The sequence below is a fragment of the Oculina patagonica genome, chromosome 8 (assembly GCF_052425735.1).
Source record: "Oculina patagonica isolate OP01 chromosome 8, crgOcupat, whole genome shotgun sequence".
Lineage (NCBI taxonomy): Eukaryota > Metazoa > Cnidaria > Anthozoa > Scleractinia > Oculinidae > Oculina > Oculina patagonica.
The window spans coordinates 8,154,699-8,180,580 of record NC_135765.1 but is presented as its reverse complement, the minus strand read 5'-3'; the positions used below and the strand labels follow the sequence as shown (position 1 = coordinate 8,180,580).

The 25,882-nt window shown below is 38.4% G+C and overlaps 1 protein-coding gene across 1 annotated transcript in view; it reads right to left on the bottom strand.

Moving 5' to 3' along the window:
* The window catches only part of LOC144662569 (lactadherin-like), a 111,247-nt gene that overhangs the window by 46,327 nt on the left and 39,038 nt on the right, over positions 1-25,882 (bottom strand). The window contains exon 5 of the mRNA XM_078523410.1: positions 25,506-25,849. Coding sequence (XP_078379536.1) covers positions 25,506-25,849 — 344 coding nt within the window. The remainder of the gene's footprint in view (positions 1-25,505; positions 25,850-25,882) is intronic.

Genomic DNA, 25,882 nt, shown 5'->3' with positions numbered 1-25,882 from the left:
ACCGAGGAAGTCGTGATGGTTCCCGCTAAAGACTTGAATCGTTTGGTGCAATATTACAAAGGCGAAATCACGGACAATGCATTGTTGAACAAAGCGGCTCGCATAGCAGCCGAAAGTCACTTGCTGTTAAAAGATAAATCCGTTCCCGACGGTATCGCCGTGGCACGAGTGAAACCTCTCGCTCGCGAACGGGCTCGTTTGACCAAACGGATACGTCAATTTCCCATGGGAGGAGTAACAGCCAGACGGCCGGGCGAAGAAGCGGAGGAGGAGGAGGAGGAGGAGTTGGAGAATGTGGGTTTGGTGACGGGACCCGTGGAGACCATGTTGAAACAACTCATAAAAGGAAGTGCCAAGAAATCACCTCCCACAGTCACCCCGAAGGCGACAAAGAAAGCAAAGACGGCACCTGCGGGCAAACCGACATTGGCAGAGAGATTCAAGAGTTTAGAAGAGAAACTAAAGACGAGGAAAAAGCCAGCTGTGCGGAAAACGGAAGCCGAGAAACTGAAACCATTACCCGGTTGGGAAGATTGGGCCAAAGGCAAAAAGTTGAGACGAAAATTGGAGTATGACGAAGACCAAGAAGAAGAGGACTGAAAAAAAGACGACACGGCGACGACAACGCGGACGTGGGATCGACATTCAGAAGTGGCTCGGCAAGACTGGAATCGAATTTCACTGGCCCGGTTATCAGTACATGGGTCCCGGAACCAAATTGGCAAAGCGATTGAAACGCGGGGACCCGGGCATCAATCGATTGGACAAGATCGCCAAACAGCACGACATCGATTACAGTCACGCCAAGAATCTAAGGGACAAGTGGAAAGCCGACGAGAAAATGATTAAAGCCATCAACAAATTACCTGGAAGTAAAACCATGACGGAACGCATTGTCAAACGAATCATGCAAGCCAAGAAAAAGTTGAAACTTTAATGTTGTATAACGTTGAACACAATAAAGAAGAGGTTGAACGTTTACATGGTGTCGTATCTGCATTCGATCACCGACTTGAGCAAACAATTATCGTCAAAACTCTCGTACTCGTTCCCAGTACACCCGAGAAAGGGGGATACTCCCCATCCCCCTCTCTCAGGCGATGTTTTAAAAAAAAAATAGCTTCACAAGCGTGCCTTTTTTTCTCAGTATCGCCGACCAAAATTCTTTGAAAAAGCATGGCAATTTGTGAACAATATATAATGGATCTTGCTAACTCACTATGAAGTGTGAGTGTATCGCGAATATCGAGTATCGAGTATCGAGTGTCGAGTATCGAGTATCGAATATCGAATATCGAATATCGAGTATCGAATATCGAGTATCGAATATCGAATTTCGGGGTATCGTGTATCGAGTATCGAATATCGGGGGCTTTGATAACGTAGGTCCCAATGGGACCACGTGATCGATATCCGGGCTCACCATGTTGAATTAATTATTGTAAAACGTATAGATGCCTTAATTATACCGTGTTTGGACAGTGGGTCCTACGTGGTCCAGCGGTTAGCGCGATCGCGCGTCATGCCGGCGGCCCGCGGTCGACTCCCTCACACCGCTTCTTTTTTTCCAAAAAAAAATAAATGCAAATTAGTATCGAATATCGAGTATCGATCGAGTATCGAGTATCGATATGCAAATTAAAACCACTGTAAGTACGCATCTCATTATGCAAATTTTCTTTGTACCACGTGTTCGATATCCGCCTTTCTGATTGGAGGCTGCCCCAAATCCTCGATTCTGATTGGTTTCTTCCCCAAAAGCACCCCCTTACTACTGTCGTGGTTTCCCAGCCAGGAACGTTTATTCACCTTTTTCTGCAAGGTATGTTGATTTTCTGTCCTCTTTTGCCAGCAAGTAGTTTTACGCCGAAAAAAAAATGGTTTGTGTCCTTAAACAGACAATTCCGGAAAATTACTTAATGAAAATAGTGTTTTTCTACTTGTTTCTGTCTAAGACAAAATACTTTTGTTTACTTTATAACTAAAAATGGATTTGTCACTCACCTCAAGATTAAAACTGATGAACCCATCGATAAATCAGTGAACGCGAATACAACTTGAATCATTTCAGCACAAACGCTTTAATCGATTTTTTTATAGAACAAAATGTCCGCTAAGCAGGTAGAATTCTAAACTAAATTATCATTATCTTTTCAGATGAAAATGCTATTATATGATCAATATAAAAGACATAATTTAACCATTAATTATATTTGATTGATGGGATATAAAGATGATTTCACTGCCAGTAACGCAGAGTCTATTCTGTGAACGGCACACGAAGATAACTCAAAGGCCAACATCGCAGAGTGCCGGAGATTATTCTTCTTCCAGAATCTTTTGCATGTATAGCACGTTTAGATGTTTCAAGTACGAGTTGGCGAAGCACAGTCTTTTTGATGAACGGCACAGTTAGATGCTAAAAAATGCCAGCAAGGCACAGTCTGTAGGATGAACGGAGGCGATGGCGACAAGGACACAATACTTGAATAGTTTGTTTTACTTCACTTTTGAATGTATGATACTTTTATTATGGCGAAACGAATCCGAGAATAATACTCATTTTTGTTGTTGATGTTTAGAAAACTCTTAAAACTAACTGCCATAATTATTTTGTTTCTCATCGGAGTATGAGTCACAAACACCAATGCAAGCACTGCTCACATGAGCGGTAGTCGGCAACCATGGCGACAAGCACAAAATAATTATCGCATCGAACCGAGTCCGAAAGTTCTTTTCATCTTGTTGTTGATGTTTAAGAAAACTCTTAAAACTAACTGCCATAATTATTTTGTTTCTCATCGGAGTATGAGTCACAAACACCAATGCAAGCACTGCTCACATGAGCGGTAGTCTGCAACCATGGCGACAAGCACAAAATAATTATCGCGTCGAAACGAGTCCGAAAGTTCTTTTCATCTTGTTGTTGATGTTTAAGAAAACTCTTGAAACTAACGGCCATAATTATTTTGTTTCTCATCGGAGTATGAGTCACAAACACCAATGCAAGCACTGCTCACATGAGCGGTAGTCTGCAACCATGGCGACAAGCGCAAAATAATTATCGCGTCGAACCGAGTCCGAAAGTTCTTTTCATCTTGTTGTTGATGTTTAAGAAAACTCTTAAAACTAACGGCCATAATTATTTTGTTTCTCATCGGAGTATGAGTCACAAACACCAATGCAAGCACTGCTCACATGAGCGGTAGTCGGCAACCATGGCGACAAGCACAAAATAATTATCGCGTCCAACCGAGTCCGAAAGTTCTTTTCATCTTGTTGTTGATGTTTAAGAAAACTCTTAAAACTAACTGCCATAATTATTTTGTTTCTCATCGGAGTATGAGTCACAAACACCAATGCAAGCACTGCTCACATGAGCGGTAGTCTGCAACCATGGCGACAAGCGCAAAATAATTATCGCGTCGAACCGAGTCCGAAAGTTCTTTTCATCTTGTTGTTGATGTTTAAGAAAACTCTTAAAACTAACGGCCATAATTATTTTGTTTCTCATCGGAGTATGAGTCACAAACACCAATGCAAGCACTGCTCACATGAGCGGTAGTCTGCAACCATGGCGACAAGCACAAAATAATTAGCGCATCGAACCGAGTCCGAAAGTTCTTTTCATCTTGTTGTTGATGTTTAAGAAAACTCTTGAAACTAACGGCCATAATTATTTTGTTTCTCATCGGAGTATGAGTCACAAACACCAATGCAAGCACTGCTCACATGAGCGGTAGTCGGCAGCCATGGCGACAAGCACAAAATAATTATCGCATCGAAACGCGTCCGAAAGTTCTTCTCATCTTTGTTGCTGATGTTTTAGAAAACTCTTAAAACAAGCGGCCATAATAAAATAATAAGGCAAAATAATTAGGCCAATTGATTTTAACAGTCCCGACATGAGGATCTTCAGAAAACGGAAATGAACTAATCATTTGGCTGAAAATGCTTCAAAATGCAAAAAATTGAACAAACTGCAATTATTGTGTCTCTCGTCGGAGTATGCATGAATCACAGAAACCAATGTAAGCACTGCTCACATGAGCGGTATTCTGCAATTATGACGACAAGCATAAAAAAATTAGGCAATTCGACCTCTTCGAAAAAAGACTGAAACCTATCTCGGAATGTTACCTTTTAATTTAAAGGGCTAACATTTGTTACCTCTCGTTCTCAAACTCATTAATAATTCATGACGTTATAAGCCAACCAGAGCGCCCCATTCGGGTCAGGTGGATGAGTTGGAAACTCAATGAAACACCAGTTGAAAATCACTAGTGTTTCATCACGTTTTCATCACTAGTGTTTCATCACGTTTTCATCACTAGTGAAAAAATTGTTCTTAATCTGCATATTCATATATTACTCAAACACAGCTTTACATGAATCATTAATTTTTAATAAACAATGACCAGGAAAAACATTTCAAATTACAAACTGACAAGCCTAAGTCATTTGAAATTAAAGTTTACAGTATATTTCTTAAAGTCGCCAAAACAGACTGGCATAGTATCCATATCCACATTCTGAGAAACTTTTTCTACCTTCCGTGACACGGACTCACTGCTGGAATCGACACTAATTGTCGCACTTACTAGCTAGCCTAGTGTAAGCGGCTGAACTTTGTGCAATTCATACTCTTTAAAAACTCCACCAACCTCGAGTATTGGAACATTGACACTTCGCACTCGTTGCCAATCCTCAAAAATCCCTATTGCCCACTTATTTTTATATCTGGTAGACTTCGGTACTGCTCTCTCTACGCAAAGTTCTTCTTCCTCGATTGTTTTCGGGGAGCGAAACCTTCCTTCGGCCATGGCAAAAACAATATGTAAATCCCTTCAAGTTCACAACGCTTTTAGAATACAAATTTGGTGCAACGCGAAACTATTGGATAATTAAAAACAAAAGCTCACAAATACAATGAATGCCGACTGAATACAACAAATCACACATACAAGGCATTTTAAAGAAAAATGGGAAAAAATACGACACTGCATAATTTTGTATTGTTTCTTTAGAGAAGTCATTTCAAAAACTCGTGCATCGTGTTTCATCACGATTTCCAAACACTCGAAAACAGATGAAGGCACTCGGCCGAAGCGGCCTCGTGCTTTCATCTGTTTTCTCGTGTTTGGAAATCGTGATGAAACACTCGCACTCGTTTTTGAAATAGTACGTCAAAGGGCGTGTTTAAAACACGAAATGGCGAAATGGCGAAATGGCGAAATGGCGAAACGGCGAAATGGCGAAATGGCGAAATGATACTGAAGATAAAAGCCAAAGTTATACGATATTACCGTTGTACTGGAATTTTCATATGTTGCCGAATTCATCCTTGTAGATAAGTCCCGAAAAATAAAAGAAACTGCAATCACAAATTCTCCGTCACGTAGACCCGTCACGAACCTAACACGAACCTATGGGTAATTTGGATTCCAGTCTCTCCCTGTTAACAGGGCGCTGTTTGATACGCCTAGGACATTCTTGATCGAGATGTCGGCATTTCGTTTAGACATTGGAAGAAAATGATTTGTTTATCTCGTATTTACCACCGAGTCTCGGCTATGAAGTAATGCTTTGAGCTCCAACATTCAAAAGAAATGGATTAACAAAACCAAACCTACTTTGCGATAAAGTTCCGGGTAAAGTTCATACACGATATCAGTGGCAAACGTTCTTTGTACAGAAACGGAGTAACGTTCGATGTCTATATCAGTCCTTCGATACAATGTAAGCTCTGTAGTGCAGTGCAGATACTGATAGGCAACTTGGCAAGTGCTAAATGAAAAAAATATCCTGGTGTGCTGCGACCTTTCAGCAATACGTTCAATTTGGCGTTGTGATAAGTGACAAGTATTCATTATATTTCTGGGCCAGAACATTGAAATGTTCCCTTGAAATAATTCAGTCTAGACATGTAAACAGAACTACCTTGAAGTTCAAAAGGAAACCAAACTATATTATTTACGTGTATTTATCTTAACATTTCGCCATTTCGTCATTTCGCCATTTCGCCATTTCGCCGTTTCGCCATTTCGCCATTTCGCCATTTCGTGTTTTAAACACGCCCTACGTCAAATGAATCAAAGGAATACTTGTTTCGGCTTTGCGCGCGACTGTCATCAGGGTTGTCACACAATCTGAAAAATGCGTCACGGAGTGCAAAAGCAATGTAGTTTTATTATTATTATTATTATTATTTCTTCCACATATCGCCATTTCAATTCAGTTTCGATATATTTTCATCCCTTTCGAAAAATGGTTGTTGCACAAGCAACGTGAAAATAATGTTGTAAAAAATGATTAGCGAAGCCGGAAATAAATAATTAATAGCCAGATATCTGATCACGATGAGACAATTTTTCGTTGGATCGTTTTCTCGACTCCTTATCATGCTTATAGTTTAAACGTCCCTCAGGCCCTTCTGATCTGAATACAAGATTAATTACTTTGCCAAAAAGTAACTGATATAAAGACCATTATCAAAAGTTACGTGCACCAAGGAAAAGTGTTCCAGGAGTTATCCAGCACGCGCGCGCGGCGCGCATAAATTTAAGCTGTGCCGCCCGTTTACCGTTAGAGTTGCAAAATAAAATGCGGGCTTTTATTCGTTGATGTATTTTTGTCAGGTCAATGCCTTATGGATTAAAATGATCTGCTAATATCTTTTCGAGGTCGAATGAATGGTCTCTTTTCATCTTTCGATTTTGTTTCATTCGGATTTATTAGCGAACAATGAAAATACATGTTCATGAATGCTATCCTCCAGCTAACGAAAACCTCGTCGAATGGTATATTTTCATGCAGGTAAGTGCTACACAAAAGACCATTAACACTGTACTTACAATTTGGGGCAGCTGCTTTAAAATATACCCGGTAATACACCACCTGAATGACCTTGAATAACTTGTGTGTTTCTTACATCCCATCGCGCGCGCCGGAAAGCTGAAAAGTTGAACACGATATTATTCATCAAACGCCGCTTAAACTGCTCAAGACTGCTTAATCAACAGAGAAAAGGGACCACTCGATACTCACCAAGAACTATGTCGGTCAAGCTGGTTATCCTATGCGTAGTTATTCCATAAAACGCTGGCTAGATAGCCACACGTTCGCTTTGGGCCGAGCGCGCTGTTCAACTGACTCTAAATCGTTCACATGCTCGTATTACATAAAGAAAAGGAAACAGGCCTGTTTTGCCTCTTCAGTGACAGCAGAATAAACGATAGAAACAATAGAAATAAAGTTAGCAATTACTTCATATTGTTTACAAATGCAAGTTAGTCAGTTATTAAATTCTCGTTTATCCGCGCGTCTTTTTTTTGTCTGTGTTTTAGCCAGCAGAAAGATTTTGGTTCATTTTTCCAAGGTACAATCAATATTTTATAAAATCCCAGCAAATTTTCTCCAAGGAAAACCGTCCCAGCAAGCGCTCAATCTTATTCCTAAATTTGCCAGCCAGCTCAAGTTTACCTTGCAGAGCGGATATTTTGTGGAGCGGTTTCGTTGGGCACGTCTGTTTAATTTGTCTACTTGGCCTGAAAAAACAACGAAAGAAGGCAATGGAAATCCCCCTTATCATGATGTATTTCGGAAATATCTGAAAGAAAGATGAAAGAAAGAGAATTGGATGAAGACAACTCGTATCATCGAAAGGGAAGTTACGCTTTCATCCGCATTAATTCAGCAAAAAGACGCGCGGCCCCCATGCAGTTCCGGAGGGTACTTGTGCAAAACAAATTCAGTACTAGTGATCGAATGATAAAACAGTTATTGAACTCGTTTTTCGAAAAATATCGTTTTTCTGTCAGTGTCTCACAGATCTATTATTTACCTCAGCCTTCGGCTTCGGCAAATAATTGATCTTTTTTTGCTCAACCTCGTCTAATAATTGTAAGCTATTGTAAAATATTTTCTTATTCGACAAAATAATCGAAGAAGACGATAGAGACGATATACATAATTCCTCCAGTCCATTTAATTTCAGTAAACATCTATTAAATAGAAATATGTGCAATTAACTCACAATCTTAACTCTGATGATACAAATTACAATTTCGTATTTGTTAGGTGTTTAGTATTTTGCACCAGACACGAAAAACATCTTTAAGTGGGCGTCCGTGTAAGAACCGACCACTCGATTTTCGGCCCCAAATAGAATTCCTTCAATTTTCTGTGCAAGACAACTTATCCATATGATAAACAATAATAGCAATATTTTGGCTTGAAGCGTTATTTTTCAATATTTATGGCGATGATTTCTAAGAACGGTCTAAAACCGAAAAAATCGTCCTGTTTCGAGTCAAATTTAGGCGTCGCGCTCAATTGCAACGCGCTGAAAAATTACGCTTTAACTCAAATAAAATAAAACTTGTACATTACTTTATTTTATGTCTTGTCTATAAGTTGATGGTAAAATATTTGAAATCAAACTTAACAAAAATTAATTATGATTTTTTCAAACACCCCATAAAGAGCCCTCGCAAAATTCACGCAAACATGCTGTTGGTTAAAGAGGTATTTCTCAAAAGTATAACGTGATCTGGAGCCCTGAACACTATCCATGATTAGTTCTAGGGTTGGTGTATCAGAAACAAGAAAAAAAGTTTTGGGCACTAAGCTTTTCGAATTTCAGGAGTTCTATCAACATAGCCAAAATTCAACGGTCGTAACGCGCGTCACGCAATTTCTCACTATTGTGCTTCCTAACTTTCCCACATAAAATAATTTCCCGATGGAGCAAATATTTTCGAAACTAGCTTTCCGCTCGAAATAAGGCATGGACAATCCTATATTTATCAAATATTGTCTCAAAATTAAGAATTAAGAATGTTAAATCATGAGCGGCTCCGGTGTGAGTTGTCCTCAACTCCGTCTTAAACTGTGCAAAAAGCTTCTTCGAAGCTTTTTGCACAGTTTAAGACGGAGTTGAGGACAAAAATGAAGGTGAGAAAAAATGTGTTGCCCAGAAAAAATGCCCAACCCCTCCCTAAAAAAATAATGGTGTGTCCCGAAATAGTTACAAAGCTTATTTTCTTTGCTACAACTATGTGCAGGTCAGCCATATATTGACCATGTAATGCTTTTACTAAACCTTCAGAATGTCAAGAAGCCCTTGGAATGGAAAGCGGTTCAATTAGTGACGGACAAATTACTGCCTCTTCAGAATGGGGTGGAATGGGACTACATTTCCATGAAACTCTAATGAAAGCCGGAGCTTGGGCAGCTGCAACATCGGACGCCAACCAATGGCTTCAAGTTGATCTTGTTAGCAACTACTTTACTGTGACACGTGTAGCAACACAAGGAAGAGAAGAGAGCAAATGGCTGCAGTGGGTAACCAAGTACAATCTGCAGTACAGTGACGATGAAGTGAACTTCCAGTTCTACAAGGAACAAGGACAACTTGAAAATAAGGTAAAATGGACTTCGCGCTCGTTCATCGAGACGTTGATAAAAGGAGATGTCTACGTAACAGTCAACACCTAAATTTGTTGTTTTTCGCTTTCATATTTATCTTTTTCCTCACAACTGTCACGCTAGCCGTTTCAACGGAAATGGTGCCATGATGACAGCGTAACGTCATCAATATTGCACTAAAGAAAGTACTGCATTTTTATGTAATATATCAAACACGAGAGACAGTGTTTCATCATTCGGGATATCCAAACACCGAGAAGACTTTTGAAAATACTACGCGCAGCGGAGTAGTTTTGACGAAATTCGAGGTGTTTGGATAGCCGATGAAACATTGTCTCGAGTGTTTGATTGATCTTCTCAATCGGAACAAAAACTATGGAGTAAATGGAGAAGTAAAATCGTAAAAATCTATGCTTATTAAGACCGGGTATCCAAACCTCCTTCACGGTTATGATATTCTTTGTTTTAACTTCACGAATTATTAAGAAAAATCATCAGTGAACTTAATTTTCAACGCATTTTTCACTGTTTTGAACCGTTGATTATCGAAGTCTTCGATTATCACTGCGGTCTTCAGTTAGAGACCTAGGGTTTAATTCTGTTCGAGAATACGACGATAGAGAGTTAAACCAGAAAGTATTCAAGTGGCAGATCGCTTACAATTTGTAATCTTACTAATTTAGGAATTTGCTGGAAACACTGACGAGAACACTGTTGTGTATCATGATTTAAACCCACCAATCAGAGCACGTTACATCCGTTTTCGACCAGTAGCTTGGAATCACCACATATTAACGAGGGCAGAGCTCTATGGTTGTCAAGGTAACTGTGCAACGCCATTAAATTTCAAAAAGTATAACATCAACTGAAAGCAAGGTAATATCATAGTGCTACCATGAAACGCAAGGGCAGATCATATTTTTAAAAGTGTAAATCTTTAACGTTACTTAACGTGCAATAGAAGTTGAAGTCACATTGTACGGGTTATCTTACAAATATGAAAGGGCCAAAGAAAAGGTCGTTTCCAACCCTGACTTTTCGGTAAAATGTAATCCACAAAAATCGATGCTTTTATTATGTTTTACCCACGTTTCTTGCATCGACAAGTTCTCAGTAGGCTGGGGTTCGGTAAGTGCCTTTACTTGGCAAGTTTTAAACGATGGGAGGAGGGAAGGGGAAGACACTGAAGGCTCAATAATGATATTCCACGGCATTCTGAATATATTTTCTTTTTCTTTATTTACAGCATAACTCTGACATAGGTTGAAAGAAAACAAAATACCAGAGCCAACTTCTCATAAAATTGCAAGGGGCTGCCAGCACAAAATAAATGCCTAGTTTATGTTTAAACCGATTGAAATCGTGCCCGTGAGTCCAGAATGGTGACTGAAGGCATTAAACAAATACTTCCACGACAGAGAGAAGAGTCGTCACACAAGTTTGGAACTTTTCAGGTCACTTTAGAACTGATACTCGTATCACGGCTACTACCTCTATACCAAACTGTACAATATTTCGAGAGGAGTAGTTTGCATGTCTTTTCAATAACGCATACCCCTATTCGGTTCAGGAGATCCCATGTTTAAGCCCTCTATCATGCCATGTTGCCGTTGTTATCGAGTTTACACCTTCGCGATCGGCCTCTCTCCTGTCATGATTCCTAACTTTATAACTTTCGTTTCATATAGGCTGCCCAAGGTTCTATAACTGTAAGCCAGAAACCGTAATGAATAGAGCTCTTCCATTTTATTCTCTTTTGAAGTTTATGATCGGCGAAGGTTTCCGTTTTGTTCGTGAATAGCTTTCGTCATGTTGATCGTGGTGTATATATCACCTGCATTAGAACTACAAATATATAAGGTGCTGTGCACATAAGTTAAGCGATACTCAAGTATGTTATATCCTTATCGCTTGGAGCATGTAACGAAGTTCAGTGGTTTATAGTTTAAAAATTCAGGTTGGGTAAACATGTGATTTAGTAGCTTACGCAGTCTATCAGTTTTGGAATCGGTATACTATTGCATGCTGTAGGTAATTATAATCATTGGTGCTTGAACTGTGAAATTTATTGCCTGCAATGTTAAGTGTATATAGAATATAAAATATAATAGTCACTCCCTTTTACTGTAAAATTTGAATTTATGCATTATTTCAAAAAAAATTCAACGTAAATTTGTTGTAAGAGTGAAGGTTCCCTTTAAGTCCCTTTTGCTGTACATCTTACAGATAATTTGTCTTAAGAAGTAATGCCTATTAAAATCACGGCCACAGTCAAAATTTTGTTTTCGCTCATATTTTTGCCATGGATATGTATTATCGAGTGACTAAACTTGATGTAGATTTTTTAAAAGACCGCTTCGATTTGGAGAAAATCGAAAATAACGCTTTTCGCTATCGCAGGCTTCAAAACAGCCAAAATGTAACACGAAACTTCGCTCTCATGCCAAAGGCAAGAAGGTTAAGAAAAATCTTTTTCCACAGATTAATTCATGGAGCTGAGACTTCTACTTCTAGTTTGGTGAAAAAAATTTCATCTGGCGATAATCTGGAAGGCATAGAATAAAATTTTAGAACTGCTCATTTTCCCACTGACTAAAGTTTATATCAAACCTGTTAGCCACGATTAAAATTTAAAGCATGTGCTACACCTTGGTGTTTGCTAAAACTCAGGCTATGAAGCATTTAGATAATGTACTAAATCACATCCAAGAACTGGCTTGGGTTATTCAGTTTGCTTTGACCAAGTTTTGGCTGAAATATGAGACATTTGAATAATTAGCGTCGCCAGTCTTGCTGTGGCGATTTTTATTTATATACGATTTGGCGCATCCGAAAACAGCTTAAGTCATAATTACACTTATTTTTTTCTTTGTTCGTGAGCGGGCGGTATTCTCCAATCCGGCCCTCGACAGCGGGCGGTATCCGTTGCGAGATGAATCGTCGAGTGTACTTTCCGCGCGAAATCATTTTGCAGCGTTGTACGAACGAACACATGAAAGATTTGCTCAGCAAAATCGAAATAGCCGCTCACTAACTGTTGTAAATGCGAAAAGACAGAATAGAAGTGGAATTAAAGGCCTCGAAGTTCTTCTAAAGGCGAGTGTTGATTTTGTTTATCAATAAATTAAGTTCTAGTTGATAGTTTGTTGAGTTTGTGGTTGTTTGTGCATTTTGCAATCATTTGCACGCCATTTTAATACGATAAGCTGCGCCGGTTTTAAACTTCAATTTTGAGTAAAAACTGTCTTTTTATCGGCCACTTCTTGCCAAAACAAAACACTAGTTGCCATCATTAAAGAAAATGAGATTCGTTAATTAAAAACAGCCAAAATAATTCTGACAATATTGTGCCGTACGTCCAAGCTTCGCATTTCATTTAGTTTCACTTTCGCACTGTTTATCACAAAATAATAATTATGCTGGGAATTAACGCAGAGCTTATTAATTCGTTAAATACAAGTGTGTATAGCTATACCGCAACTGTCTTTCCGTCAGATAGTTTTTTTTTTCGGGAAATTCTCAAACTTAACATCCTGCGAACAGAGTTCTTTATCAAAACATTCATCGGGAAGCCGGAATCGGCGTTTAGTTTTGTCAATGATAATGCTTTGGCTCGATTTTACATTTATGATATATTTACTACTTCAATTTCTTTGATTGAATCTCTTCAGTGTTAATTTAATATGCTGAACTTTTCTGTAAATACGGTTCATTTTATTTATTTCGAACTAAATAACAAACAGCATTTTACACTCTTGCTAACCCGTCGATCGACTCAACGGCATTGAAATTAAATGGCGCGCGTATACAGACAAAGATTTTGTGACACAATCTTTCTAGGTTTCTTTTAAAAACAGATAAAGTGGGGAAAAAAATAAAAACGTTATTCACCAGCCTAGGTCGGTCCGTATTGGGAAAAACTGTGCCCTCGGTCTTGGAACCGCCCTCGGCCTGCGGCCTCGGGCGGTATCCAAGACCTCGGGCACAGTTTTTCCCAATACGGACCTCCCGGCTGGTGAATAACCTATATTTATTTAAAGAGTTTTTTAAAGATATTTATCACTTAAAAATTGACAATTTTTTCTCATCTACACGAGCAAATAAAAGTTGTAACATAAAAATTGTCACATAAAAATTGCCCGTGTAAACTCGCCATTAAGCCGGGTTTACACGGGCAATTTTTATGTGACAAATATATTTAATCGTGTAGACGACACAACAATTTTTTGTCGGCAGTTCAAAGTTTAGTGCGCCTTAAATGACCTTGAACAGCAGAGATACGCACAGAGATACGCGTGCGCAGTGCCCAGTGGGAGTTTGGGATCGGAGATTGGGGACCCATGCAGCGGTCAAACGCAAAAATTGACGTCACTTCCGGTTTTTTGGCGCCTCGAACTATTAAAGAATTTGACTCGAAAGTGTGCAAGACTTGTGCGGGAAAACGTTATAGAAATGGCACAGAGAAAGAAAATTTCAAGCTGGGAAACTCAGTGGATAGCGATTATCAAATTTCCAATGTATAAGCGGCGTATACACCTTAACTTTCCAGTGACGGCGTCAACTTTTGGCTTTAAAGCGAAAAATTTCGGAAATTTTAACACATTTGTATGGAGCAGGTTGGAGCAGTTTGGGGGAAACTGCGCACGCCCGCGACGTTTGACTGCTGTGTGACCCAACCATATGCTAACGTAATATTTGCCACACTTTTATGTGTCGAGTCGTCTACACGAGCAATTTTTCGTATGTGACAACATTTATTTGTCACATATAAAAGCTAAAACGCCAGCTTGTCAACAAATATATTGGTCACATAAAACTTGACCAATTTTTCTCATCTACACGAGCAAATAAAAGTTATCACATAAAAAATTGCCACATAAAAATTGCTCGTGTAAACTCGTTTTTTTTTAACTTGGATGGCAGTATGGTTATCGAACAATTTCAGAAGTCAACTTAACTCTCCCGAATCTATGCCCAAGGAGTTAATTTCAGACTTTGATATCTCAAGCACTATGTACGGAAAGAACATACATGCTTTCTCGAGTCATGGGGAAGTGTCACATACTGATGTGGTCTTTTCTATACAGGGTGCTCAATTATCTATTATATTGTACAAAAATACAAAACTATAACTCTTCACAAGATTCGAAGCGCTATTAACTCGAAAGGAGGCAAATGCCATCACCCTTTCAGTTAAATGTCTCATGTGTCCTCTTTCTGGATTGATTTTGGGAAATATAAGAAAATTAAACTTAGACTGGTATCAGCAAAGAGAATTTAAAACAAAGTTAAGACTTTGTACGATGAATTGATCAAACCTCACTAACTACGAATAGCGCTGCGCACTAATGACGTCACAGAACTTTGAACCTCCCTGTGACTCAGACAACGAAACTGCTCTCTGTAAGAGCAATATATGGCAAAATGGAGTTGGCGGGCACTTCGGAGGCATATTTAGCGATTTTTTCACAATAATATGAGCAGCTAGGCTCAGAAGATTCGAGAGAAAACCTTAGCTGTGTGACTAAGAAGAGCTAAAACGTTGGTTTATATTAAAGGTTTGTCAAACAGAGAGGTACATTAAATGTGATGTTTTCCCTCATGCACGCAGTTATTGTATATGCAGTGTATATTGTAAAGGCCCGAACTGAACTGAGAAGAAAAACAAATTACGAAAAAGTCAGAATGTTCACACTGTCTTAAATTGCTCATTGTGCAACACAACAGAGCTAACCTGAGATGACATACCAGGAAAAAATCGCACAAAGAAACGCTCGTCCGATCGGTCTAATTCATACAAAACCTTAGACCAAATCACATTTATTGCCTGCGTCATGCGGGGGGTTCTCATGCGGGAAAATTTATTGTTAGTAATAGTGCGCAGCGCTATTTACAGGAGGACCCTGCTATCTCGAGCCAACGAAGAAGAAAAGTCATTCAAGATAGTGGGGGTTCGCAATAACGGTCAGGTAACAGCTCTCGCAAGGTGTCACATGAATGGCTTGCTACCCTTCGAGAAAACAATAGAACAAACAACAGGAACAATGCCCCTATAGCCCCAAAATCAATAGCAACTGCTACACTAGAGGACCAGTGTATAGTAGAATAACACGCTTACGAGAGCTGCTATACTATTGGAAATAACGGGGCTGACACAGTCTTTTAAAATAATACTACGCAGTAAAATAATACTTTACAGTACTACTGTTAACAATTGCTTATGCTTTGCCAATGTGGATCCTTTGTTCATTTGTTCATCAAGACGTCCTGAATTCGAAGTGCGAAAGATCGGCTGTCCTGTATTAAGCTACACAATTCCAAGGAACTTGCCAAACGCCCCCTTTTGCTCCACTTTGGAGTAAAAAGAAAGTTTAAATACTTTGATGTATTCCCTTTATTATTAACTCCCAAACGTGGAATTTCACAATTATCGATTTCTGTTCCTGTTCGAATAAACTCTTTATTATGATATCGCTTCCCGACGGAACAGCTAAGAACTTTAACACGCAAACATTAAAAGGTTTAGCGTTGCGTTACCGCTTCCGACGCTTCCGTCGTTTTAATTTCCACTAGATCGTAAGGTTCTTACGATTACGACTCCGCCTCCGATTCCGATTCCGTCGCTTACGTCGCTAGTGGGAACCAGCCCTAAAAACACACTTTTTAATAATTTTTGCAGTTGTAGTTTCGCGACGCCTATTACACCCATTCTTGTCGTTTTCGTCAAAAGCGCAACATTTTCCCAATAAGGAGTAAGTTATACCATTTCATAAACGGTCATCAAACTACAAACAAAAGTTTTGATTGATCTTTTAATAGCGGTTTGCCTAGAGATTAACAACCAATTTTATCATTCGATGCATTTTTACTCCCTTTCTTGAAAAATGGCAAGTCGTTTTTCAGAGATGTAGAAGAGCGGTTTAATTTGTCTACTTGGCCTGAAAAAACAACGAAAGAAGGCAATGGAAATCCCCCTTATCATGATGTATTTCGGAAATATCTGAAAGAAAGATGAAAGAAAGAGAATTGGATGAAGACAACTCGTATCATCGAAAGGGAAGTTACGCTTTCATCCGCATTAATTCAGCAAAAAGACGCGCGGTCCCCATGCAGTTCCGGAGGGTACTTGTGCAAAACAAATTCAGTACTAGTGATCGAATGATAAAACAGTTATTGAACTCGTTTTTCGAAAAATATCGTTTTTCTGTCAGTGTCTCACAGATCTATTATTTACCTCAGCCTTCGGCTTCGGCAAATAATTGATCTTTTTCTGCTCAACCTTGTCCAATAATTGTAAGCTATTGTAAAAGATTTTCTTATTCGACAAAATAATCAAAGAAGACGATAGAGACGATATACATAATTCCTCCAGGCCATTAAATTTCAGTAAACATTTATTAAATAGATATATGTGCAATTAACTCACAATCTTAACTCTGATGATACAAATTACAATTTCGTATTTGTTAGGTGTTTAATATTTTGCACCAGACACGAAAAACATCTTTAAGCACCCCATATTTACATATTCTCAATAAACGTCGATCATTGTTCCCTCGATCATAATCACTCTTTGCAAAAGAAAGCCGAAGATGGTTTTCTTTCTTTGCGCATTTATTTTCACCTACTAATTATTAGTAGCAACGCTTCATATCCTGAATTTGCATTTATATGTAGTTTAATCCAAACTTTGAACTCTTTTTTTTAATAAACGGCATGCAGTGCATGCAGAGGCGATGACGTTTCGCAAGGGGGTCTTAACTTATTTTCAGGAAAATTAACGTATACTAAATAAAAGTAGCTGACAACTTCAGTGTTGAATGATTGTTCAACAAAAAGTTGCGTTATCTTGTAGTGTGACATTCGATATACGATATTCAATACTTCTCGCGAGCGACACGCAAGGTCAAGCGTTTCCATTGTATTAGTAAATTTAGAGACGTGATCATGTCTGTCCACTGAATTTGATAAAACACGCAAATACATAATTTGTCTCTTTCGTTTATACTTTGTATCAGTCTTTTCTAACATTCCAGGAGTATTTTGCTTCGTGTTTTTTGCAGCGATTTCTTGTTAACTCATTCGGTTCTATTGAGTCCATTTGATCGGTCGATCGCAACAGAATCGAAACAGAAAGTGGTACAAATTCCGCTTACTGCCTCTGGCATAAGGCTTGACTGACGTCATCGCCTAAAAAGGAAAACAAGGATCTTTATCGCCACTACGCATTATAAATTACTCCTTCTACCTACTGAAAGAACTCAATATTTAATATTTCAAATTCGTGTTGCTTATTCTTGTCGGTACCGCAATATTTCCGATATTTCGCCTCAATTATAACATTTTACTAGTCTATGAAACCTATGGTTTTTCGGCGTTTCTCGGCCAATATTTACATGTTTACATAATTTATAATACACCTGTTTTCAAAACTCAAAACGTTTGTTATTTTCTGAGATTTTTAACTTGCAAAGTAACGTATGTTAGATCCCAAAAATGGCAAAAATCGTTATAATGAATGCACAAAATAAATATACAAGAAACTAGATAATATCGAAAAACGTAAAAATACATCAAATTGGGGAATTGTATAACGCGAAACGAAAAGATAAGAAAGATCAAAAGATCACGATAATTACTTGCGGACGTTTACCGAAATATCAACTTAGGTACTTTGAAACGAGTCGATCCGACACTCTTTTCTGTTCAATTCTTGTCGTGACAATCTGCGAAAAGTTTGAAAATTTCAGCCAAAAAAACATTATAAAAACCATTAATACATTTTTTTAAATTTTTACAGGCCTGTTTTCGATTAAATTAATTGGTGATTACTGTCAAACTGCGAAGTTACTTGAATTTAATAATTGCACAGCTGCGCTTTCACCTGGCCACTTCTTCGCTGATATTTAATGTTTGCGCGCCCCAGCTCATTCACGTTGGCAAAATGAAATAAAATATAATTTAAAGTGAAGAAAATCAACATTTATCAGCTAAAACAAATAATAAACAATCGACCTGGTAGTTAAATTCTTCGATTCTTCCATTTCAAACCTAATACAGTGTCTAAGGCATGATTCAAAAGCCAGTAAACTTAAATATGACTCGAGCACTTTCAGCACATTCAATACGGCTGGATTCATTATTGACCCGGCAATCATGGGGCCGTTCTGGGTCTTTTCTTCTCGTCCATATCTGGACAACATTTGGCAAACATCACGGAAGTTCTAGCATGAAATGACTTGGATCTTGATATTTTACGAACAGGGTTTGCTGTACCTTGGGACAAGTTCTCATCTTTCGGTAACTCCGGTATGGTTTTCTTCATCTTATTTCGCTGGCGACGTTCAGCATGAATTGTTGCAGTTGTTATCATGATGGACGAGGGTTGCTGCAGCTGAACATTATCGAGGGAACTCAGACTGTAACATTCTTTTAGCGTGGGCGCGGACATGGATCGTTTCAACATAATTTTATAAGGCCTACCATGCTGGACACGATCTGAAACCACGGCTAGATCACAGGAGGTTGTTCTTATCAAGCGGGTAGGTTTGGTCACGTAATTTAGCTCCAGGGCATCTTCCACTGCATCAAACGTATCCTTTCGTCTGACATATCGCACGAAACCATCCACCGGCTGGGTTGGTTGCGGTTTCTTCATTCGCAACAGTTCCAATAGGGCTTTCCTGAAACGGCAGTCTCTATAGAAGTAAAGTAATGGATCTGCGAGGGAGTTTAAATGGATCAGTAGCTCCCAAAACCGGAAACTTACACTTGTTCGGAAGACTGGGAAAGCCTCTCCTAAGATATAGAAAACAGTTGCTGGAACAAACGAGAAAATTACTGCGGCGGTTAGTAAAAAAGTCGTCTTGGCAACTTTGGATTCCAGTTTCGCTTTCACTAGAGCGGTGACTTGGCTGATCTCGCTTATTTTACGTTTACGTATTCCAAGGTACACCATGATGTAAAAATACGCTATCGCTATTAAGGCAACTGTACAACACACAATCCAAACGAAGAAGAAGGTCACTACGATGTCAGTATTCACACCGGTCGCTTGCATAAATAAGGGTGGGAATACTGTAAACACCGATCCAAACCAAGCGATAGCTGCGAGTCTTTTTAAGTGTTTTCTTGTTGCAATAGCCTTGTAGTCCATCCATTTTACTATCGCCACGTACCTCTCCCAAGCTATTGCAGTCAGATGATATAGAGAAGAAAAGGAAACAAAATACAAAGAGTACACACCAGGCACATTTACCAGAAAGCAAATATGTCCAAACGAAACCTGGCGTAGAATTAATACATCATTCGTGGCAGACAGTGGCATGTTTATAGCGCCCGCTAGAAGGTCCGCAACGGCCAAGCTGGTCAACAGAATGGTCGAATTCTTTTGCAACTCTTTTCTTTGATTTAGGAGGATGATAACGAACATGTTCAAGAGAATTGCAATGGGTGAGGCAATGTAATTGATGATGACTAAAATCCAGGAAAACGTGGTATCATTTAAGTCCCACTTATACTCTGGTGCGATCGTACAATAAAAGACTGACCTGGTTTTAGTGGCTGGAAAGTCGGTTATCTCTGTGCCGTTTAAGTCCATGTTAAGGTGGAATTAATTGTAAATCTGTCGCTGCTGGGGCAAAACTGTGAGCGTGTTTTCATGAACGACTGGAAGAACAGGCTTTGTTATAGCAACGATGCCACTGCGCTCCGAGCTTATGCGTTGGCGAGCTGCGTTGCACAGCTGCGTTGCACAGCTGTTCAGGGTCTATTATATTAAACTCGTACGAGTGTTTCTGTAGCTCAATAGAAAACATTTTAATCTGTGCTACTTTCTACGGATAGACTCGCATCTTTCAGCCAATCACAATGCACACTTTCTCAGTACACCTTAGATTTCTGCAAACAATAACAATACACTGTACAAAAAAAGAATGTTGCGAGAATGAGAAAAAGAAAACATGAACTAAGCGGAATATTATTCTCCCTCTTTCTTCTTAATTTTGTGTTCAATTTTATGGTCGCTATATATTTGTGTCCCAGAGAAGAACACCATATAGCGGCTGAATACTAAATTCTATACTTTTGCTGAAACATTAACTTTATTTTTTTGCAATAACGCGGTTATAAAAAACAATACAAACATCTAATTGGAACAAAACGTTTGTTCATGCCTAATCTACCCATTATAGTTTTTCTGATGTTTTTTTTTCTGATACCTAGAAATATGTATTTGCGAAATAAACTCACAAGCTGTATTCTGATGTATTTTCTAATATATAAATATTGTTTTCTATACCCTGGGCTTCAATTTCCACCAGAAATTACCGCTGTAATTAAAAAAAAAATTAAAAACACCTGTACCATTTTAAGCGGCCAATATTTGGCTTTGTACTTATGTGTGGGTTAACAAAGAAATGAACAATGTGAAGCGTATTGTTTGATCGGTTTTTGACATTTTTCATTTAAAATTTCAGAATTGATGCACATCATAAAAGCGTTAAATTGCAGTAAAAAAAAAACCGAAAACGTTTTTCTCTTACTACTTATTTACAATCACTTTCCATTCAACGACAACGCTCACAATCCCAAACATGCAATTTGGCAACTGTATCAATTTGTCTTCCATTTACCTTGTCTACTTATGCCATTTGGAAGGCGAACGTGTAAATCAACTGTTCGAATCAACTGAACATCCAACGCGTTTCAACTGGACTTTAAATCCAAACATGCGTTTATTGCACACTTTTCAATGAATTTTGTTTGGCCTTCCGCAAAAAGGCAAACTTTTCTAACAAGGAATAAGATTATTCCATCTTAGATGGCCTCCAATGACTTAAGTGAAAAAAGGATAAAATGTTTATCTAGCATATTATATAATCGAAACTCTATTATCTATTATTTTTGATCTTTTAGCCTTTCTTTAAAAATAAAAAAACAAAATAATTAAAGGAGAACGATATCATTCATCCCTTTATTTAATTTCAGCAAACATCTATAGACTGAACCATGTGCAGTAAATTCACAGCATCGGTTCTAGTGATATTAAGTATAACTTCGTAGTTATTTTAATTTGCCCCCGAAATGCAAAACATCTGCCCGGTTTTTAAAAAGCACCTTATATTTGCATATTATCAATGAATTTTCCAAACACCTTACTTTGTTACTCAACTATTCGTCTGTCACTGACTATTATCAAACGTTTTAAACAACTATTTGAGTTATGAATATTCCTGACTGTAATTTCAGTGTTTATACCTTACTTTGTTCTTTCAGAATAAAGGAGAGAAACAAAAAGAAATCCGAAAATATGGCCTTAAATTAAAAGTTGGTACTGTTCGTATTACAAATTAAAGCTCGCTTCCCTTCGACTAGCTAAGATTTTGTATTTTAACAGGGCCGTAACTAGCAAGAGGCAAGGCAAGGCACTTGGGTCGTCTTGATTTTAACCTAAAATTAAAAACAAAATACGTTAAGTTATGAAAATTATAGATTGCAATTTTTTTCGGAGTATGCCTAAAGACTTCCCTAATGGCCTGCACCTTCAGCAATCACAGAAAAGCCTGAATACGGCCCAGTTCTCCACTAGCCCAACCTCAACGTATAAATTTAGGCAAGCCTGAAAGCGGAGCTCCCCAGTAAACTCTGAATATGCGATGACACCATATGCATTTAAACTTTTGTTGACAAATGAAAACATGTTCGAGATATTCCTGAGAGATGTCTTGTTGTTACGTAACAAACTTCAAGGCAGGATGGATGTATGGGATGCCTATGTTTCTTAAACTTGTGTACACAGGAATTAGTAAAAAATACCGTTTGTATATATAGCAAATGTGCATTTTAGAGCGAGTAATACATTTATGTCAAAGTCATGAAAGCTGTTTGCAAACAAACCGGTCTACTTGTTTTTAATGTATATATGTCTGAATTTATCAAAACCGGGTCAAAGAAAAGTGACGTCAGTATTCTTGAACAAGTACGTTACTGCGCGAATTGGCTCAAAACGCCACAAGAAAGGGGAAAAAAAAAGAAATACAGCGCTGAAAGGTGAAGAAGAGAGAGGAGAAGAGAAAAAAAGACTGACATTCCCTTTAGTTTTTATATCATCGAGTTTGCAGCGATTTCGCTTAAAACGGTGAAAAATTCCCTTGACCTGGTTTTGATAAATTCAGACATATATATTTTCTATATATATGTCTGAATTTATCAAAACCAGGTCAAGGAAATATTCACCGTTTTAAGCGCAAATCGCTGTAAACGCGTTTTTTTCGTCGATGATATAAAAACTAAAGGGAATGTCAGTCTTTTTTTCTCTTCTCCTCTCTCTTCTCTACCTTTCAGCACTGTATTTCCCCCTCCCCTTTCTTGTGGCGTTTTAAGCCAATTCGCGCAGTAACGTACTTGTTCAAGAATACTGACGTCACTTTTCTTTGACCCGGTTTTGATAAATTCAGACATATATATATGTCGATCAAGAATTTCCATAAAATAATCAAAGAGCGCTTATACCATTAGTCAGTACAGGCGGTCCTGTGGTTTTGATTGTGAAATGGGCCTTTTTCGCGCGAGATTTTCCCACAAATTTACCACAACAGTGCATAATATTTACGCATTGACTGATTTATTTCATAGGACAAACCTGACTATTAAACAACGGAATTCTGTTTTCGAATATATCTGTCTGGCCAGCGAGTTCTGACTAATTGTAAGTGCTTTAAGGTAACACAGCTTTGTTCATTTCGGTCTTATTATAGTTTTATAGTTAGAAGCTTGCGGAGCCGCGAACATGAAACGAATATTAGAAGGCCATCTATTTATATGACCGTGACTGAGGATTTGAGCGAAGTAACAATTGTGTAATGTCGACGACTAATGGTAGAACGGAGAGCTTGACCCTTCTTGGTAATTCCCCAACGGCATTAACTGGCATTGAGCAATGACTCTACAACACTTCCAAGAATTCCAATTCAAATGGGAATACACGGACCCACAAGCGCTCAAATTTTAATCCTACTTTCTCTAATTAAAGATTATTCATTTTTATTAGCTTGGTGTGCCGTGGAAACAGTAGACATGATAAGAGCCTGTGTAGTTCTGAGGTGACGTGACATGGCATGACATAACATGACGTGACATAACGTGACATCACATGACATGGCATGAGATGAAATGAAATAAAATGAAATGAAATGACATGACATGACATGACATGACATGAGGTATAATGTACTTCGTATGTGACGAATCTGCTTTCTACAACTGAGAAATTGGTCCTCTGCCTTCACTCGCCATCCTGTTCTCATTTCATGTTATTTAAAATATATACATCAAGTGGGCATCAATTTTAAATTTGTACTGGGATGCCCTTGAAAGCGAAACAGATGAACTGGTACATGGAAGTTGATGTTTTTCTCGAAACCTTTGTCAAAGTTCAGTTATGCTGTAAAACGAAGGCAAAAGAAAATGACTCAGTATACTATGGAAGATCATTATTAAACCTCCAACGCTTACCCCTTACCTTCCTTAACGACTTAAAACTTGCCACGTAAAAACACTTCGCTTGAGAAAATAGCGAAATTACAACTTACGGAAATCTTATTAAAATAAGGTAGGAAGTAAAACTGTAAGAAAGTTACGATTTACGTTTCAACGAAATGTAAGGCGCTGGAGCGATTTACATGTATTCCATTTGTAAGCTAACCCACTGTCACTTCAAGTTCTTGTCCACTTTAAGTAATGTTAAATGTCTCTATTTTAAAAATATGATTTGTTCTTATGTTTTATGGTCTTAAATGATTAGCTCTTTGTTGCTAATGTTAGATTTTTACAAATTTAAAGGCGTTCCACAGTTACCTTGACAACCATAAAGCTCAGCTCTCATTGATATTAACCGGTTACAAGCCACTGGACGAAAACGGATGTAACGTGCTCTGATTGGTGGGTTTAAATCATGATAAACAACAGTGTCGCGGTCTGTGTTTCCAGCAAATTCCTAAAACAGTAGGACGACAAACTGTTAGCGATCTGTCATTTTAAAACATTGTGGTTGAACTCCCTACCATTAACCTCTCAAAGTACATGTAGTTCATGCATTGACTATTGGCGAAAGTGATTAAAAATTACAACATGAAAAATTCAAAATTGTTGAAGAATGCTTGGAAAATTTAGCTCAGGGATGATATTCCTAAAATGCGGTATTTCCTTTAAAAGTAATATTCGGGGTGAGAAATGAAAAGTTGAGATAAAATGCACCTAACCCCCATTTTTTATCCTAAGATAAATCTTCTTGCAATTCAAAGGAATTAGGCGAAGACAGAAATATTTGGATTTAGTTAATTCTTCCAATGTCTGTGCCCCAGCGGTGACTAAAAAAATACAACTTTAAACGACGCCATTTTGCTTTGTTCTTTCGCGTCCACTAGTTTCTTTCAGATGGTGCGACACAAGTTCAGACTAGAGCAAAAATATTTATGGCTAAAGAGCTCATGAGAGAAATGTAGGAAACTAAAATAGCTTTATAATGACTGACTGCTTTGGTGATATCAATGCGGCCCTTGAGCTTTCCCGAAGCTTTCTTTCCATATCTCTGTTCGCGTTCACCTCCTCCTGTGTACAAGGCGGCCCATCCGCGAATTCGAAGAAGTCATCTTCGTTGTCACTAGATGTATTGGTCTCTGTCATTAAGTATTCTGAGTAACGCGCGTTGTCGAAACTGTTAGATTTCTTTTTCAGCGATCAAGACGAGAAAGACATTATTTTAAAACAAAATTCGGAGGCTTAAGTCACAATAGATATAAAAATGATTACCGAAACTTTTGTATCCCGTCATCCCAAACAAACACAGAGAACTGACCTACCGGTATAGAGCAATGCGCTTCTGTTATTCGTTCCTGGGTAGAGGTTATATGCTCTTTCGCCACAAACTTCCTAACCGCGGTCGTGCAACATATCGAAAAGAATTTTGGCAAGGCATAGATAATCGTCTATTCCATCAAATTCCCTATTTTTTCGCAGACTTATTTCAAGAGTAGCGGGAAAAGGTTTTGCGGACTTTAATCAATGACTTTTTTTACCTTGTTTGTAATTTGTCCTTGTTCCTTGTAGTACTGGAAGTTCACTTCATCGTCACTGTACTGCAGATTGTACTTGGTTACGCATTGCACCTTGCTGTATCCATTTCTCCCCTGGGTTGCTACGCCTGTCACAAAAAAGTACTTGCTACCCAGATCAACCTGAAGCCATGCGTCTGGCCCTGCTTCAATTCTTGTGTCAGCTATCCAAGCTCCTTTTTTCACTGAAGTTGCTTGAAAATGTAACCTACCCTGGACAGCAGCATGATCATCACTCCATTGTGAAGAGGCAGTAATTTGTCCGTCAGTAATTGAACCGCTTTCCATTCCAAAAGCTTCTTGACATTCTGAAGGTTTAATAAAATCATTTCATAGTAAAT